This window comes from Triticum urartu, chromosome 4 (assembly GCF_003073215.2).
Source record: "Triticum urartu cultivar G1812 chromosome 4, Tu2.1, whole genome shotgun sequence".
Taxonomy (NCBI): Eukaryota; Viridiplantae; Streptophyta; class Magnoliopsida; order Poales; family Poaceae; genus Triticum; species Triticum urartu.
In genome coordinates this window covers 148,126,214-148,144,577 of record NC_053025.1, presented here as the reverse complement: position 1 = coordinate 148,144,577, position 18,364 = coordinate 148,126,214, and the positions used below count along the sequence as shown (strand labels likewise).

The window sequence follows — 18,364 nt, the reverse complement described above, 5'->3', positions numbered from 1 at the left end:
ACATACAAGATAATAGCATTTTTGAAATGTACACATTTTTCTGAGGGATTTTCATATATAAAATGTTAGATTTAGAGATATTAATATTAGCGTCCAAGAAACCAAATGGAGAGGACAGAAGGCGAAGAAGGTGGAGGATACCAGCTTCAAGCTGTGTACATAGGGACGGCTGCAAACAGAAATGGCGTAGGCATCTTGATCAACAAGAGCCTCAAGTATGGAGTGGTAGACGTCAAGAGACGTGGGTACCGGATTATCCTGGTCAAGCTGGTAGTTGAGGACTTGGTTCTCAATGTTATCAGCGCGTATGCCCCGCAAGTAGGCCACAATGAGAACACCAAGAGGGAGTTCTGGGAAGGCCTGGAAGACATGGTTAGGAGTGTATCGATTGGTGAGAAGCTCTTCATAGGAGGAGACTTCAATGGCCACGTGGGTACATCTAACACAGGTTTTGAAGGGGCACACGGGGGCTTTGGCTATGGCATCAGGAATCAAGAAGGAGAAGATGTCTTAAGCTTTGCTCTAGCCTACAACATGATTGTAGCTAACACCCTCTTTAGAAAGAGAGAATCACATCTGGTGACTTTTAGTAGTGGCCAACACTCTAGCCAGATTGATTTCATCCTCTCGAGAAGAGAAGATAGGCGTGCGTGCCTAGACTGTAAGGTGATACCCGGAGAGAGTGTTGTACCCCAGCATAAGCTGGTGGTTGCTGACTTCCTCTTTCGGATTCGTGTCCAGCGGGATAAGCGTGCCAAAGTCGCTAGAACGAAGTGGTGGAAGCTCAAGGGGGAGGTAGCTCTAGCGTTCAAGGAGAGGGTCATTAAGGAGGGCCCTTGGGAGGAAGGGGGAGATGCGAACAATGTGTGGACGAAGATGGTGACTTGCATTCGTAAGGTGGCCTCGGAGGAGCTTGGAGTGTACAGGGGAAGGAAAAGCGAAGATAAGGATACCTGGTGGTGGAATGATGATGTCCAGAAGGCGATTAAAGAGAAGAAAGATTGCTTCAAACGCCTATACCAGGATAGGAGTGCAGACAACATAGAGAAGTACAAGATGGCGAAGAAGGCCGCAAAGCGAGCTGTTGGTGAAGCAAGGGGTCGGGCATATGAGGACCTCTACCAACGGTTAGGCACGAAGGAAGGTGAAAGGGACATCTATAAGATGGCCAAGATCCGAGAGAGGAAGACGAGGGATATTGGCCAAGTCAAATGCATCAAGGACGGAGCAGGCCAACTCTTGGTGAAGGGCGAGGAGATTAAGCATAGATGGCGGGAGTACTTCGACAAGCTGTTCAATGGGGAGAATGAGAGTTCTACCATTGAACTGGACGACTCCTTTGATGAGACCAGCATGCGTTTTGTGCGGCGAATCCAGGAGTCTGAGGTCAAGGAGGCTTTAAAAAGGATGAAAGGAGGCAAGGCGATGGGTCCTAATTGTATCCCCATTGAGGTGTGGAAAGGTCTCGGGGACATAGCGATAGTATGGCTAACCAAGCTTTTCGACCTCATTTTTCGGGCAAACAAGATGCCAGAAGAATGGAGACGGAGTATATTAGTACCAATCTTCAAGAACAAGGGGGATGTTCAGAGTTGTACTAATTACCGTGGAATTAAGCTGATGAGCCATACAATGAAGCTATGGGAGAGAGTCATTGAGCACCGCTTAAGAAGAATGACAAGCGTGACCAAAAATCAATTTGGTTTCATGCCTGGGAGGTCGACCATGGAAGCCATTTTCTTGGTACGACAACTTATGGAGAGATATAGGGAGCAAAAGAAGGACTTGCATATGGTGTTCATTGACTTGGAGAAGGCCTATGATAAGATACCGCGGAATGTCATGTGGTGGGCCTTGGAGAAACACAAAGTCCCAGCAAAGTACATTACCCTCATCAAGGACATGTATGATAATGTTGTGACAAGTGTTCGAACAAGTGATGTCGACACTGATGACTTCCCGATTAAGATAGGACTGCATCAGGGGTCAGCTTTGAGCCCTTATCTTTTTGCATTGGTGATGGATGAGGTCACAAGGGATATACAAGAAGATATCCCATGGTGTATGCTCTTTGCGGATGATGTGGTGCTAGTTGACGATAGTCGGACGGGGGTAAATAGGAAGTTAGAGTTATGGAGACAAACCTTGGAATCGAAAGGGTTTAGGCTTAGTAGAACTAAAACCGAGTACATGATGTGCGGTTTCAGTACTACTAGGTGTGAGGAGGAGGTTAGCCTTGATGGCCAGGTGGTACCTCAGAAGGACACCTTTCGGTATTTGGGGTCAATGCTGCAGGAGGATGGGGGTATTGATGAAGATGTGAACCATCGAATCAAAGCCGGATGGATGAAGTGGCGCCAAGCTTCTGGCATTCTCTGTGACAAGAGAGTGCCACAAAAGCTAAAAGGCAAGTTCTACAAGACGGCGGTTCGACCCGCAATGTTGTATGGCGCTGAGTGTTGGCCGACTAAAAGGCGACATGTTCAACAGTTAGGTGTGGCGGAGATGCGTATGTTGAGATGGATGTGTGGCCACACGAGGAAGGATCGAGTCCGGAATGATGATATACGAGATAGAGTTGGGGTAGCACCAATTGAAGAGAAGCTTGTCCAACATCGTCTGAGATGGTTTGGGCATATTCAGCGCAGGCCTCCAGAAGCTCCGGTGCATAGTGGATGGCTAAAGCGTGCGGAGAATGTCAAGAGAGGGTGGGGTAGACCGAATTTGACATGGGAGAAGTCCGTTAAAAGAGACATGAAGGATTGGAGTATCACCAAAGAGTTAGCTATGGACAGGGGTGCGTGGAAGCTTGCTATCCATGTGCCAGAGTCATGAGTTAGTTGCGAGATCTTATGGCTTTCACCTCTAGCCTACTCCAACTTGTTTGGAACTAAAGGCTTTGTTGTTGTTGTTGTAGAGATATTAATATTAAAAAAAAACTTTTAGATATGCGGGATTAGGAAAAAGGGGAGAAGGACGACTCAAACTTAGGTCTTCTAGACTGAAGGAGGATGCTCTATCCACTTGGCTGTGTGAATCTTTGTGCTATATGGTGGGATTTAAAGTTACTAAAAAAGCTGCGGTCGGGTGTAAAAGAAAAAACGATTTGTTTTTTTTTCTAACTTATGGGTGGTGTGGTGGGTAATTATGGACAACTTTGAAGTCAATTTTCATGACGGACGAAGCACTATTGGCTTTATTATTATTAATTAGGGGTAGAGGGGTAGATAGATAGATTTGCCGAAAGCAGTAAGCAAAAAGCAGCCGAGCAGGAGGCTGGGAGCATATGCATCGAAAATATCTATCTTCCTTGGCAGTGACGAACTTGGAGGGGACTCCAATACCAAGTGTGGCAACTAAGCATATGTGCAACAAGATGGATGGGATGCAGGGTCATTGGGCCGATCGATCCATCACACAAACATATATAACTGGCTACTGATGCAGGGTCGATCAGTCGCTATAGCTGATATATTTACCGACCGATGGCAGGTTTCACATCGGATTCTTCACAGGAGACGATGAGTCACCGGTGGAACCTCGCCGGCATGACGGCGCTCGTCACCGGAGGAACCAAGGGGATCGGGTATGTTCAGTTATGCTTCATTTCGTGGCTTTGCGCACTCGATTAGTTAGTTGGTGGTGCACGCATTGATCAACCGCTCGATTCATTTTGTACGTCCGTAGGCTTGCCATCGTGGAGGAGCTGGCCGGGCTGGGCGCCAAGGTGCACACCTGCGCACGCAACGCCGCCGGCCTGGACAAATGCCGGCGGCGATGGCAGAGCAAGGGCCTCCACCAGCTGGTCACCGCCTCCGTCTGCGACGTCTCCGTGCGCGGCGACAGGGAGGCCCTCGTCGCCACGGTCCGCGACCTCTTCCACGGCAAGCTCCACATCCTCGTCAACAACGCCGGCCAATCCCTCTACAAGGCGGCCGCGGACACCACGCCGGAGGACTACGCCCGCATCATGGCCACCAACCTCGACCCCTGCTTCCACCTCTCCCAGCTCGCGCACCCGCTGCTCCGCCAAGCCGGGGCCTCCTCCGTGCTGCTCATCTCCTCCGTCACCGGCTACATCGCCTACCCGGCGCTCTCGGTTTACTCGCTCACCAAGGGGGCCATGCACCAGCTCGCCAGGAGCCTGGCCGCCGAGTGGGCGACGCACGGCATCCGCGTCAACTGCGTCGCGCCGGGCGGCATCGACACCGATATCTCCACCACCACGCTCGCCACCGACCCAACCATGGCGCGGAGGCTCGCCGACATGGAGACGGCGCGGGTGCCCATGCGCCGCTTCGGCAAGCCCCACGAAGTCGCCGCGGTCGTCGCCTTCCTCTGCATGCCCGGCGCCGGGTACATGACGGGCCAGGTCATATGCGTCGATGGCGGACGCACAATAGCAGCCAAGCTATGACAATACACATGTAACCGTGAGGAGCCGCATTCATGGCTAGAAGCTAAGTTTTGCTTGATTATTAAGATGATTCAGATTGCCAGTAATCACTTGCACCATGCTCCCCATGAGTTTGCAAGGGAAACTGAGGCAAAAACAAATAAAGCACAGACAAATCTCATCTCGGTTATTTACTCGACTTGCAAAACAACTAATCTGACAAGTTATTGCTGCTTCAAATAGTTACTTCTGCCATGGGCATAAACCCCAACAGAGCACAACAAATTTAATTCACCACAAATTATATAAGTTGGCCTACACAATACATGATCTCATCATGCTAGCAAATATGGGAGAACAGAGACTCAACGACATGTAGGATGGACGGCCCATGCCTAGGATCAATGCCGCATGTATCTCCTCCCATGAACACAATGTTATCACCAATACAAGAGATCAAAAACTAGTTCTGATGAGTTGACTCAGAGAAAAGAGAGAGTAGCCTCCACAATTTACAAATGCTTCCCTTCTTCCCCTTCGATGGCTTTTGTCTTGCGATAGCCCTTGTCTGTGCCAAACAACCTAACGCAACAACAAGATTAAGAGGATGCATGTCATGTAAAAGGGAGGGAGCTTACCACGCATATTCAACACAGCAAAGGCAAACATGTATACTCACCAGTCCATGTAAACAAAAGTAGAGGCGTAGTTCCCTGACTTGGTGTAGAGCACACGATGATGATAATCATGGAAGTCAGAGCTGCTCATGAGAAAATATTCACAACTCAGTTAAACGCAACCTATCAAATGGGAAAATAGAACTTCCCTACCATCAGGTACCACATTTGCAAATTCTAGTTTACTTACCCTCCATACAGTGGCAGGAAGTTTGATGGGCTCCAAGGGAAGTGATATCCACTGTGAGCTTCAACCGTCTCTAACACCCTCAAAACCATCCACAGCCAAAGGGTAAACAAGTGAGGGCCAGTGAGGGCAGGACCAACAACCGTGGCAAATCCCAGGAACAAAATTTCAGCAGGGTGTGCATATTCCGAAGTTAAGCCAAATGGTGTAGCATATCTGCTCACATTTTATCGTCTTAAAAGTTAGAATGGTAACAAACTAATGTAGTAAAATCAAATACGGGTTAATGAAGAAATATCACTTACTCATGGTGCACACTGTGGACATGCTTGTATAGCCATTTGGTATGCAGAGCCCTGTGCCCCCAATAGAATATGAAATCTTCGAGTATAAAATAAAAAAGAACTTGAGATACAATGACCGTCCTGCATCAGGTAGCATTAGCAAGTTAAGCAATTTCCTGTTCCACTTGAGTCTTTAGTTATCCTGCTGCTTTCATGTGTGCATTCTCAAATTATACTTTTGTTGGACTTAAGAAGGAAATAAAATTTAATACCAGTGTGGCAGAGGAAGAGAGCTCCTCAGCCCCATGAACTTAAAGGCAGGATAGGAGAAAATCATGACTGGCAAATTCACACAGACATGGTAGAGAATGAGACGCATGACGCATCTGTTCTGGTAAGCAGAAGTGTTGCTCTTCTTCTGCAAACATGCACACACACACTTGTTTAGGAAACCAGTTACGTAAGGAAAATACGTACAAATGTTCACTGAATTAAATAGCTCCAATGAATCAAATATTTCATCACAGGAAAATAAAAAGGAGTGAATTAAACTAGCACACACTGGAAAGTAGAAACTGGGAACAAAATCAGTAACATGCACTACAAGATAGATTTCTCCGAGGAAAGTAAATTTGATGCGGACATAAAAGATTTAGCCCAACATGCACTACAAGATAGATTTCTCTGAGGAAAGTATACTAGCGCACACTGGAAAGCAGAAACTGTTCTGAGGAAAGTAAACTGGGAACAAAATCAGTAACATGCACTACAAGCCCAGTCACATGCATGCTTCTTAAGAGCCAGGATGATAAGTTACTTCCATTACTAAAACCAAACAAAAGTATAACAGCCTCTCTTACAGAAAACTCTTTACATTTTTAAGAGAAGAGAACAAGGCACCGACTACAAACATTTTCTTACAGCTCGAAACAAGCAAACGGAGGCCGAGTTTCCCTCAATGAAGTTCAATTTAGTTTATTGGGGTAAATTTAGTCCAATTGAAATGTAGACTGTGTTATACAGAACACAACACCACATATCTCCATTCAGAATATTATACAAAACTAATGTTCTTAGCGAGGAGATTCTGCTGTAAAACTGGTCAGACAGTATGTCCTTCAGTTTGGCTAGCACAAAAAAGAAACAGTAAGGATTGTCTAAATTTGCAGAAGAGCTATTATATTCAAAATGCAGTGTCAGTTTCCTATTACCAATAATGCAATTAGTATGACTAGCTAAATACCCGTGTGTTGCAACGGGGGCAACTTTATTCTAGTGGTTCAACATAGGAAATTTTTTATTGGGTTGAGATTGAGATATGATGTGGGGAGGGAGTCCATATGCAAAGGTAAAGAAAGATATGATGTGATTGAGATTGTGTACATATAACTACATGAATTGATTTTGTTGTTTGCTTGCAGGGGATTTCTTGCTATTGGCAATTTATTTGAATTATGTTGATTGCTTTGCAAGGGATCTCTTTTCCCAGAAACGAGGACGTGGGGTTGGTTCGGAAATAAATTAATGGGGGTTATCGTGTAGTTTGGAAAAAAAAATCCATTAATTGCTTTGCAAGGATTTCTTTCGCAAAAACAAGGAGGTGGGGGTCGGATTGGAAATAAATTAATGGGGGTTATCACGTGGTTTTGAAAGAAAAAAATGTTGATTGCTTTGCAAGCTATTCCTTACCAGAAACAAGGAGGCGCGGGTCGGTTTGGAAAAAAGGGGGGTTATCACGTGGTTTGAAAAAAACAAATCGGTGGGAGGGGCCATGTATCAATGGGAGGGGTGGAAGCGACGAGAGCAAAACAAAGAAACTCCCTTTTAATAGTAGAGATACCTAGCACCTTAATATAGCTCTAGCGTAATCACGCAAGCATATATGTTTTTAAATGACTAGGACAATGACCGTGCGTTGCAACGGGATATAAATATTCTAGACTTACCTGCCCATAATGCGATTGTGTAAATAAATGTTTATCAAATACTGCTCGTGATTTACCTTATATTTTGATAAGTAGAAGGTAAGATGCTCAAAGGATTTTGGCGATCCCTCTCCCAACATATGAAATGGATGTTTTCTTGGCTTGGAATCTCAACAAAAGGGAATGTTTTTTGTCCGATGAGCGTACCATGCAGAGTGGGAATATCAGTTTGGACATAAGTTGTCAAATGCTAATGTGGGTGCTTCAGATTCAAGTTGTACGTGGGAAACAGTTTGGACACTTCGCTGTCCTTCAAAGGTAAAGATCTTTGTATGGAGGGCCCTTCTCGGTGCCATCCCTTGTCGAGCGATTCTTATGGGCAGACATATAAAAGTGCAGGCTCAGTGTCCAATTTGCAAGGGCGATGCTGATACTAAAAAACATCTCCTATTTGATCGTTCTGTGGCCATGGAAGTATGGACCTTGTTAGGTCTTGATGAAGTCATTAGGAGATCTTGTCATGTGGACCGAGCTGGTGAAGCTATACTAGAGTACTTGCGGTGCATCCTGAATGAAGAGGTTTGTGTGATGAGGCAGGTCAAGCCAAAACTTGGTACGTATGGTGGGAACGCAGGAACTTCCTCCACGGTGAACAATGTCTATCTGCTGCTCAGGTTTGTTTATCTGTGAAAGTCCTTGCTGCAAATTTTGGTCTAGCTTGCTCACGAAGAGTAAAGTTAGAACTGGGGGCTGGATGAAACCAAGGAAAGATTATGTAAAACTCAATGTGGATGCAGCATTTGATGCGGACTTGCTACAAGGCGCAGTTGGGGCAGTTTTGAGGCATCATGGAAAATTTATGGCAGCAGCTAATGAGAAAATTGAGATACGTTATGATGCCTTCACAGCAGAGGCCCTACCACTAAGGTTTGGCATGAATCTGACGCGCACTGCTGGTCTGTGGGACCAGTATAGATCCCAATTGGTAGCCAGGCGTAGCAGCCTTATACCCGGTAGCCAATCTGGGAGCGTTACGAAGATGCAGCATTTGACTCCGGAACGGCTTAGCATTAAAGCAGTCATATTCCAAAGATTTGTTAGCTTGGAACTTCTATTTCTGTATGTTAAAATAAAACCTCGGGCAGGAAGTTATATTATGGTAAAAATATGCAATATTCAAGCAGCGCTCCTACATCTGCGGTGAAAAAAAATATGTCCAGAGACACAAAAGTTTAGCTGAGCCCTGTGACCCATGGGCAGTGCCACCGTAGGGGCAAGCAGGGGTATCCATCCTAGGTCTCCAGATTGCTAACTAAGGAAGCACACCTGCTCATACCCTTAGCTATGACACCATGGGAACACCAAATGTAAGCTTTGATCTGCAGGTATGAAGGTGAAGTGGCGTATGTGATCCATGTAAGGAAGGAGGGGACGCCTCCTTGATTCATCAGTAGGCCTGGGCCAATACGTTATGTGTCCACAAAAATGTCCACCACCAACTTCATTTACACTTGTGTCTACTCGGTATGCCAAACCAAAAGCTGCAATCTCCCGTTCTTGCTAAGTCTTTGGCCAGCCCGAATCTCGACCCGCACCACACGCACGATGCATGCCACAGCCACCACGCCGCCACATACTGAACTCACCAGCACCCCAAGATGGAACAAGAGGGACAAACAACAGTGATTGACAGAGGAGCTAGACTAGAATCACGACTATAACAATAGTACAAGAGGCAACAGGGTGGACGCACCCAACTGATATCTAAATGCATACATAAATGGTTACATGTTGCAAGTAGGATCTTCTGTCGCCGGGTGCCAATGCCAGCAACTTTTATGACTTCATGTTTTATTGCATTTTATGTTTGGTAGTTGTACACACAGCTTTTGGTCATCTAAATCTATTTGGAATGTCAAATGAAGTCGCATACAAACTTCAAACCTGGCTCCGCCACTGCTGACCAAGTATTTGTCATCCCCATTATCTTTGTCTCAGCTGGCAGTTTAATTTGGACACAGGATGTAATATATCACTTTATAAATCTCTAACAGCAGAGGACAGAAATAGCTTCTTAAACAGGAGCGAAGAAACTAACCGAAAATGAGTGTTTCTTACTCTTGTATGGTTCATATCAGTATCACACAACATGTCTGAATTTGAATCTCTAAAAGAAAAACTAAAAAATAAGTTTCTTAAATAGGAGCGCAGAACATGAAATGAAAACAGACGGTGCCTAGTGTTGTTTGGTTCACCTCAGCACCATACAATTGAAATAACTTTTCGATGACCACAGACACACGCCTAGTGACCAAATGTATCCCGTCTTTATTTTCCTTCTCCTCGGAAGACATTTTGATTTGGGTGTGAGGTGTAAGTTTTTACTTTGAATCTCTATCATCAAAAGTCAGAAATAGTTTCTTAAATAGGAGCAAAGAACGTGAAATGAAAACAGCTGATGCCTAGTGTTGTTTGGTCCATATAGTATCATATATCGGAATAAATCCGATACATTTCTTCCTTGCTTGGGCTGTCTTCCTTGCCAAATAGAGAAAGTTATGTAAGAGAAAAACATCCATTAATAGCTTAGAAGAAGGTTTGGTTACCTTCCCTGTCTATTCCCGTGTTATCTCATTTAACAGTTCTCCCACCATGTGTGGTACACATGCATTTCACATGGAAGATGGAACTATATATGTCTATCTAGTGGAAGGATCAATCAAGGCGCGTGACATAGTTAAGAGCAGACCTGCATCTTGTATCTCACTACTTAGGCATTTGTTTGTCCTGATAAATATGCAGAGATTGATTCCCAGAGTGCTTAGAATTAAAGCATTCCAAAGTCCCAAGGATTTTTTCAGCTTGGAACTTTTATTTCTATATTTTGAAATCATAACCTCGGGGCAGGAATTTGTTATAGCTTGATCAAGTAATAGAAGGTTCGAGTATTAGTGCAGCATCTACAGTGAAAATCCATAAGTCTTCCGATGCATGTTTAACTGAGCCATGTCACCAGTGTTTCTCATCCTTATTTTCCTTCTCTCAGCAGGCAGTTTGATTTGGACGCGAGGCGTAATAGTTTCTTAAACAGTAGGGAAGAGAGCCAAACGAAAATGAGTGTTGCCTACTCGTGCTTGGTCCATATCAGTACGACGCAATATAAAGAAATCAGACGCATCCCTTTCTGGTTCGGCGGTCTTACTCGTCAGTCTTGCTTGTCATGATAGAGAAATTTTTACAAAAGAACAAAAAGAAAAAACGTCCAATCATAGGTTGCAAACAGGATTCGTTATCTTCCATGACTGTGCTCCCACCATGCTATCTCGTGTCGCGAAATTTCAAAGGTATACACACCCACACATTGGACGTGCAAGATGGGCCTAGGCACGTCTATCTGATGGATGGATCAAATCAATCAATCAACCAAGAGGCGTGCGAGATGGGTAGGAGCAGACCTGGATCTTGTACTTGGCGAAGAGTCCGAGGCGCTCGAAGAGGAGGGAGGGGAAGCCGGAGAGGAAGAAGACGCTCTCGTGGAGGACGAAGGTGACGACGGTGGCCAGCTGGAACTCGCTGAAGTTGGTGATCAGCCACTGCATTCGTTGATCCCGACAGCAAGGCCGGAGACGGCGGCGGAGAGGGAGACGAAAGATCCGTCAAGATCGGCACGTATAGCGGGGAGGGGAGACAGAGATCGGAACGACGGGCGCGTACCTCCCAGGCGGAGTCGAGGGGCGTGGCCGCCATTGCTGGATGGCCGGCGGCGGATGGCAGGAGGGGGAAAGAATCTTTCTCGGTGCTGTATGTTGTATCTGGCTGGCTGGCCGCCCTTGGAGCTTTCCTCCTCCGCCTCCTCTGCTTCCTGGCTGAATATATGTGTTCTGTGTGTCACTCGGTCATCACACACACCCGGACTAGATGCGTACACGTGTGTGTGGCTTTCCGCCCCCTTCGCCCCACTTCCTTTTCGTTTCCTCGCGAATTCTGCTCCCTTTGTTTTGTAAAAAATAGATTTGTTCCAAAAAATTTGTTTTAGATTTGTCTAAATATTGGTATTATATACATCCGTATCTAGATGAATCTAAGACAAGAATTTTGAAACGAAGGAAATACTAGACAATTGTCACCGGAGTATAAACATTTTAATAACTGCACGTCTTTTATTATTTATTTTTTTAGAATCCACGTATATTATTATATTGATACGCTAAAATCTTACCAAATCTTTGTATGCAATCGCCATGATTTCTCTGCCATTTTATTGTTAAGCATTTATTTGGTAAGAATTTAATGACTTACCAACAAAATGTATGTTTATTTTGATAAGTTACTAAACATGAGACAATTGAATAAATGGGAGAAAAATCAAATATGAAAGGAAAAAATCAAAGAGGATACGAAAAGAGTGAGACGTATATATGGAAGGTTGGACGAAAGAGAGATGAAATGGAACCTTACGTTTTTTTAAATAATAATAGAGATAAGTCTTTTTAGACATATTTTAAAATCTAGATTCACTCATTTTTCTTTATATAAATTTTTTTATTAAAATCTTTAAAAAGACTTATATTTAGGAACGAAGGGAGCAATAAACAAGTTCTTGTGTTTGTATCATTATGCAGTAATGTTCTGTTCATCAGATTTGACTAAAAAGTTCATACTTGCACATAAGATTCAACTAATTTTGCAGGCTTTAATTCATGACTAGTTTTGTTCTGTTGTACATCGTTTTCCTTTTTGACATTGATCGTTACCAAGAGTGGTTGCACAAAACCATCCCATGTTTTTGTGTAGAATTGTTTATACTATATGTTCAACTAAAAAAAGTAGGCAATATTCGTAGATATAAACCTTTGCAAGCATTAATTATTTTTCCTTTCTAAAACAGATAGAGAAGTTTTGTATTATCTTTTTAGTTAAGAAGGTATCTCTACTTTTAATGTCTGAGTTGATAGTCTCGCCTCACTCATATCTCATCCCACCATTTCTATCTTTCGCCCACCTTTAAAATCACGTCACAACATTGTACTTGGGCCGACCCAATCAATTTGTCCGAACCTTCTTTCCGTTTTTTCGTGATTGCTTTGGTAGATATTGATTCAATATAATCACATAAATAATTAAGTAATTAATAATTCAGAAATCATACCATATATACGAGATCACCTTCCTAAATCTTTACTCGATTCAATATAATCACATAAAAAATAGGTAATTAACAATTCAGAAATCCTACCATATATACGAGATCACCTTCCTAAATCTCTACTCCTGATGAAGGACTTGGTAGTCTTGGTTTCACGGGTTTTTTCATCTCACCTTCTACCATCATCTTTCATCAGGTTTTTTGTCTTACCTTCCACCACAATCTTTCGTCTGGTTTCTTTCCCCCCTTATAAAAACCAAAAGAAACACATGTTTGTTTTTGCCTACCATCAAAGAAATGGAACGCTGAACAGCCCCTCCTTCGCTCAATCTTTACCGTCCTCGCGGTCAAAAAAAAATATTTCCCATCCTTCTGTCGATCGTCCCTGTCTCTTCTCTTCTAGGGTTCACCACCTCTGCCGCCCCTGACGCTACTCCTTCGATGCTGCCCCTCCCTCTGCCTGCCTCCTCTCTCTCTCTCTCTCTCTCTCTCTCTCTCTCTCTCCGTCAATCCATCCAAGTCGAACCACACCCGTCGGGTCCCATGCTCCCATGGGAGATCGAGCGCATGTAGCCAACCGATGAGCCACCTTGTTTTCCGGCGGCACCTCGCTGCGGCCGCGGCCATCCGGCGATCCCCTGCTGCGTTCACTTCCATGTGACCCACCTCTCTGGAGCGCTCCATGTTTTTGGTCGTGATCCGGTTTCGTCCAATGCTTATCATCGCGGGGGGAGCAGTCCGTGGAAATTTGATGCCGTTTTCTTATGCAGGAGCTCGAAGCACCTGCTCCCGGGCCGCCATTTTAGACACGGTCTGGGCTGGTAGCTGTCAGGGTTCCGAGGGGATCCTGACATTGATTTGCACTGCTCGGTTACTCACAGTTTTAGGTGATGTGCAGGTTGCTGCACACGCCGGAATTTGCTATGGTGTCTCCCAAGGAGATCTTTGGTTCAAGCCCAGGGGAAGTGCAGAAATTCGGTAAGATGACCGCCATTTTGTGGATATGTTTGTATGCATTCTTTTAAATTGGTCCTGCTTGCTAGCTTTGTCATGGGCACGCTTCATAACTGTCTCTGTCCATGGGGTTACTGATTACTGATTGTGATGTTTAAGCATGATACACAGGAATATTATTATCTTTATGGTGAAGGTGGATAGAAATAATTTTACTTGAGAAGGAGCTCTCCATTGCATCTGATGTGTACTATCAGTATCAGACTTCATTCTCTGAACTTCCTATTGGGCAAAATGGACAAGATGTGTTTGGTCAGTCGTGCTTTGTTTTTTTAGGCTATGGCTATGATAACTTGATGACACCCCTTTGTAGTACAGAGCAATCTCATGTGTTTGTCCTCCAGCTTCAAGAACATTGATTAATGTACAATGGCCAAGCAATTATTTAAAAAATACAAAACCTGAAATTGAATTGCTAAAACATGGAATTATTCTTCTTCTTGGTAGGTTAATGTATGACTATCAGGTTCCCCACCAAGTGAAATGTGCTATTTCACCACAGACGTTGACAAAGTTAAGTTCAGTGCAGGGAAAATGGATAGTCTGCTAACTGGAACTCTGGATAGTTGATCCTTTGAATGGCGAAAAATTTATCAAAGTTGCTGAGGTTCGGGGATCTGAAATAAAGGTAGTGATGCTTTTGGGTGCTTATCTTTTCATTTTCATGTCACGGCGATGTGAGTGTAATTTGTTCATAGTATCTATTAACTTTTCCCACCTCAAAATACAATATTTTTTTTCAAAAAGAGCTCAAAATACAACTGACTTTTCCTTGTTTAAACTTTACTGGTATTGTCGTGTGTGTATTAGCTCTGAAGTATGTTCTCAAAGAATATGTAATTTTTTCATGTTGCATCCATTTGTGGAGAGTTTATCTAAATGCCCACCGCATGGACTTCACAACCCCCTTAGAGCTCCTTCTGGTCTGTTTTGTTTTCTTGTACTATGAATTTAAGGTGATTCTCGAGGGGAACAAGTCGCCATGGACTGGCGAGATCGAGAGAGGCTCCGCGGTTGCGAGGAACGCCGGCTGAGAGGAGTGGCAACAACAACCCGTTGGCCGTGATGGCCCGAGCATTTGTGAGAGGGGATAGAGCGGCGGTTGCGCAACTACCTCGTGCCGACAAGTTGCGAGAGTGGATGGAGTAGCGGCTGCATGGGGGCGCTCCTGGAGGTGTCAGTATGCACCCTAATTTTGAGCCTGGGAGGATCCTCGCTCTGCCCAAGCCTCAAGGGTGTCCATCTACTTTGGTGTCGTTTTCTGGAGTCAAGATGATGCACTAATGCAGGTTTGCTTCTTTACTGTTTCTTTTCTTTTATTTGTATGCATATCCCTGAATTTTGTGAGACATGATTTGAATGTTGTGTGTGCCATTGTGTCATTTACAATGATTGTTATTGAGGCATCGCTGCAACCCAATTTGTTTATCAAATTGATGCAAGAAACAAACCAATACATAGTGAGTACAAATTTATTGCACTAATCTGTATATCCCCGCACCTGGCGATAGGTAGAGATGGATAAACTTTGTAGCTTTTTGTTCCCGGTTTTTCCTATCAAAATTATGGATTCGGAAGCTAATCATGGAGTGTTGAAATTGCCTGCTATAATATGAATTTGCAATGAGCAAAAGCCTGCAACCTTGATGGAAAAGTCGTTGATGTTGATCATAATATTACGTTGCAGCAAGAATGTATAGATCTCCAGAGCTCTATGGATCCTTCTCTTCACAAAAGGTGAGGTTTAGAGTTCATGCTTTGTGCTTATGAAAAACAAACAAAAGGAGCGAGTTGCTTGATATATTGACATGTATATAGTGTAACAAAAACACACTTATAGTTCTAACATGAATTTGATTGAACTGGGAGTTGTGACATGCAAATATTTTATGGTTGATAATTCTATACTACCGGTTATATATATTGTATAAAAATAATCTCTGCTTTCATCTTCTTTGATGATATATTTTCTGTAACAATTGAAATGCATTATGCACCTGTTCTTTTTATTGTGGTTCCATTTTTTGTCAAATTTATAAATTCTCTATGTACATGAGCCTAATGACCATGTACACCTTTTTTAGTTAGAATTGTTTCTGCTATTGATCTATCTTGCTTAATACAAAGAACTTTGCATGTTTAGGAAACAAGAGGTAATGCAAACAATTGATTTTATTGTGAACTTTTGATACAACCTTAGGGCGTGGACGGCGAGAAGCGGAGGCACATGCCTAGCGTAGCGGACCATGATGGATTGATGAGCTGATGTCACGTGGCGGCTGGTTATGCCCCAGCGGCTGGAGCCATCATCGACCATGCTACAAAATACAATATATATGTTTTTCAAAAAGAGCTCAAAATACAACCGACTTTTCCTTGTTTAAATTTTACTGGTATTGTCGTGTGTGTATTAGCTCTGAAGTATGTTCTCAAAGAATATGTAATATTTTTCGTGTTGTATCCATTTGTGGAGAGTTTATCTAAATGCCCAACGCATGGACTTCACAACCCCCGTAGAGCTCCTTCTGGTCTGTGTTGTTTTCTTGTACTATGGATTTAAGGTGATTCTCGAGGGGAACAAGTCGCCATGAACCGGCGAAATCAAGACAAGCTCTGCAGTTGTGAGGAGCGCCCGCTGAGAGGAGTGGCAACAACAACCCGTTGGCCGTGACGGCCCGAGCATTTGTGATAGGGGATGGAGCGGCAGTTGCGCAACTATCTCGTCCTGACTAGTTGCAAGAGTGGATGGAGTGGCGGCTGCATGGGCGCGCTTCGGGAGGTGTCAGTACGCACCCTGATTTTGAGCCTGGGAAGATCCTCGCTCTGCCCTAGCCTCAAGGGTGCCCATCTACTTTGGTGTCGCTTTTTGGAGTCAAGATGATGCACTAATGCAGGTTTGATTATTTACTTTTTCTTTTCTTTCATTTGTATGCATATCCCTAAATTTTGTGAGACGTGATTTGAATGATGTTGTGTGTGCCATTGTGTCCTTTACAATGACTGTTATTGAGGCACTGCTGCAGCCCAGTTTGTTTATCAAATTGATGCAAGAAACAAGCTAATACATAGCGAGTATAAAATTATTGCACTAATCTATATATCCCTGCGCCTGGCGATAGGTAGAGATGGATAAACTTTGTAGCTTTTTGTTCCCGGTTTTTCCTATCAAAATTATGGATTTGGAAGCTAATCATGGAGTGTTGAAATTGTCTACTATAATATGAATTTGCTGAAGGAAATATGCCCTAGAGGCAATAATAAAGTTGTTATTTATATTTCCTTATATTATGATAAGTGTTTATTATTCATGCTAGAATTGTATTAACCGGAAACTTAGTATATGTGTGAATACATAGACAAACAGAGTGTCACTAGTATGCCTCTACTTGACTAGCTCGTTAATCAAATATGGTTAAGTTTCCTAACCATAGACATGAGTTGTCATTTGATGAACGGGATCACATCATTAGAGAATGATGTGATTGACTTGACCCATCCGTTAGCTTAGCACTATGATCGTTTAGTTTATTGCTATTGCTTTCTTCATGACTTATAGAACATTCCTATGACTATGAGATTATGCAACTTCCGAATATCGGAGGAACACTTAGTGTGCTATCAAACGTCACAACGTAACTGGATGACTATAAAGATGCTCTACATGTCTCTCCAATGGTGTTTGTTGAGTTGGCATAGATCGAGATTAGGATTTGTCACTCCGTGTATCGGAGAGGTGTCTCTGGGCCCTCTCGGTAATGCACATCACTATAAGCCTTGCAAGAAATGTGACTAATGAGTTAGTTGCGGGATGTTGCATTACGGAACGAGTAAATAGACTTCCTGGTAACGAGATTGAACTAGGTATTGAGATACTGACGATCAAATCTCGGGCAAGTAACATACCGATGACAAAGGGAACAATGTATGTTGTTATGCGGTTTGATCGATCTTCGTAGAATATGTAGGAACCCATATGAGCATCCAGGTTCTGCTATTGGTTATTGACCGGAGATTAGTTCTTGAACCCGTAGGGTCCGCACGCTTAACATTCGATGACGATCAGTATTATGTGTTTTGATGTACCGAAGGTAGTTCAGAGTCCAGGATATGATCACGGACATGACGAGGAGTCTCGAAATGGTTGAGACATAAAGATTGATATACTGCACGATGTTATTCGGACACCGGATGAGTTCCGTGGTCACCGGATAAATATCAGAGTGTCGGGGGTTATCGAAAACCACGGGGGAACTAATGGGCCAACATGGGCCTTGTGAGAGAGAGAGAGAAGAGGTCCCTAGGGCTGGTTGCGCCCCCCCCCCTTGAGGAGTCCGAATTGGACTAGGAGGGGGCGGCGGCCCTCCCTTTCCTTCTCCCTCTCTCCCTCTCCTTCCTTCCCCCCTCTTCCCTCGTTCCTATTCCTAGTAGGAATCCTACTTGGGGGCGCGCCTCATGAGGGCCGGCGGGCCTCCCCCTTGCTCCTTTATATACAGGGGCAGGGGGCACCCTAGAACACACAAGTTGACAGATGTCTTAGCCGTGTGCGGTGCCCCCCACCATAGATTTCCACCTCGGTCATATCGTTGTAGTGCTTATGTGAAGCCCTGCGTCGGTAACTTCATCACGCCGTCGTGCTGACGAAACTCTCCCTCGGCCTCAGCTGGATCAAGAGTACGAGGGACGTCACCAAGCTGAACGTATGCAGATCACGAATGTACCGTGCGTTTGGTACTTG

General features: G+C 44.0%; 2 protein-coding genes and 1 long non-coding RNA gene across 7 annotated transcripts; 2 read left to right on the top strand and 1 right to left on the bottom strand.

Annotated features, from left to right (window-relative positions):
• The first annotated feature begins 3,259 nt into the window (after window positions 1-3,259).
• Window positions 3,260-4,503, top strand: LOC125551159 (noroxomaritidine/norcraugsodine reductase-like). The gene is made up of 2 exons (XM_048714319.1): window positions 3,260-3,586; window positions 3,688-4,503. Exons 1-2 carry the CDS (start codon window positions 3,486-3,488, stop codon window positions 4,415-4,417), a joined length of 831 nt encoding a protein of 276 aa, XP_048570276.1. The 5' UTR covers window positions 3,260-3,485; the 3' UTR covers window positions 4,418-4,503.
• A 54-nt stretch (window positions 4,504-4,557) lies between these two features.
• LOC125551160 (very-long-chain aldehyde decarbonylase GL1-11) lies at window positions 4,558-11,372 on the bottom strand. The gene is made up of 7 exons (XM_048714320.1): window positions 11,184-11,372; window positions 10,925-11,062; window positions 5,817-5,962; window positions 5,566-5,685; window positions 5,264-5,476; window positions 5,076-5,156; window positions 4,558-4,978 (listed from the first exon to the last, which is right to left on the bottom strand). The coding sequence occupies exons 1-7, from the start codon at window positions 11,214-11,216 to the stop codon at window positions 4,909-4,911; spliced, it is 801 nt and encodes a 266-aa protein (XP_048570277.1). The 5' UTR covers window positions 11,217-11,372; the 3' UTR covers window positions 4,558-4,908.
• Window positions 11,373-12,913: 1,541 nt separating this feature from the next.
• LOC125551158 lies at window positions 12,914-16,141 on the top strand. 5 transcript variants are annotated; one of them, XR_007302220.1, is made up of 4 exons: window positions 12,914-13,593; window positions 13,741-14,257; window positions 14,586-14,918; window positions 15,830-16,141. It is a non-coding gene; the product is annotated as an uncharacterized LOC125551158 (long non-coding RNA). The 5 variants fall into 5 exon arrangements; XR_007302219.1 differs by adding an exon at window positions 15,317-15,366 and having other exon boundaries at window positions 12,918-14,257; XR_007302218.1 differs by having other exon boundaries at window positions 12,922-13,593; window positions 14,159-14,257.
• The last annotated feature ends 2,223 nt before the right edge of the window (window positions 16,142-18,364 follow it).

Excerpts from the sequence above, each read along its gene's own strand:
- LOC125551159 (XM_048714319.1), top strand. The coding sequence starts at position 3,486 with ATGGCAGGTTTCACATCGGATTCTTCACAGGAGACGATGAGTCACCGG. Across the intron at positions 3,587-3,687 it reads GGAGGAACCAAGGGGATCGG|GCTTGCCATCGTGGAGGAGC; the intron begins GTATGTTCAGTT and ends GTACGTCCGTAG.
- LOC125551160 (XM_048714320.1), bottom strand. The coding sequence starts at position 11,216 with ATGGCGGCCACGCCCCTCGACTCCGCCTGGGAG. Across the intron at positions 5,963-10,924 it reads TCGCCAAGTACAAGATCCAG|AAGAAGAGCAACACTTCTGC; the intron begins GTCTGCTCCTAC and ends GCATGTTTGCAG. Across the intron at positions 5,477-5,565 it reads GTCCACAGTGTGCACCATGA|ATATGCTACACCATTTGGCT; the intron begins GTAAGTGATATT and ends AAATGTGAGCAG.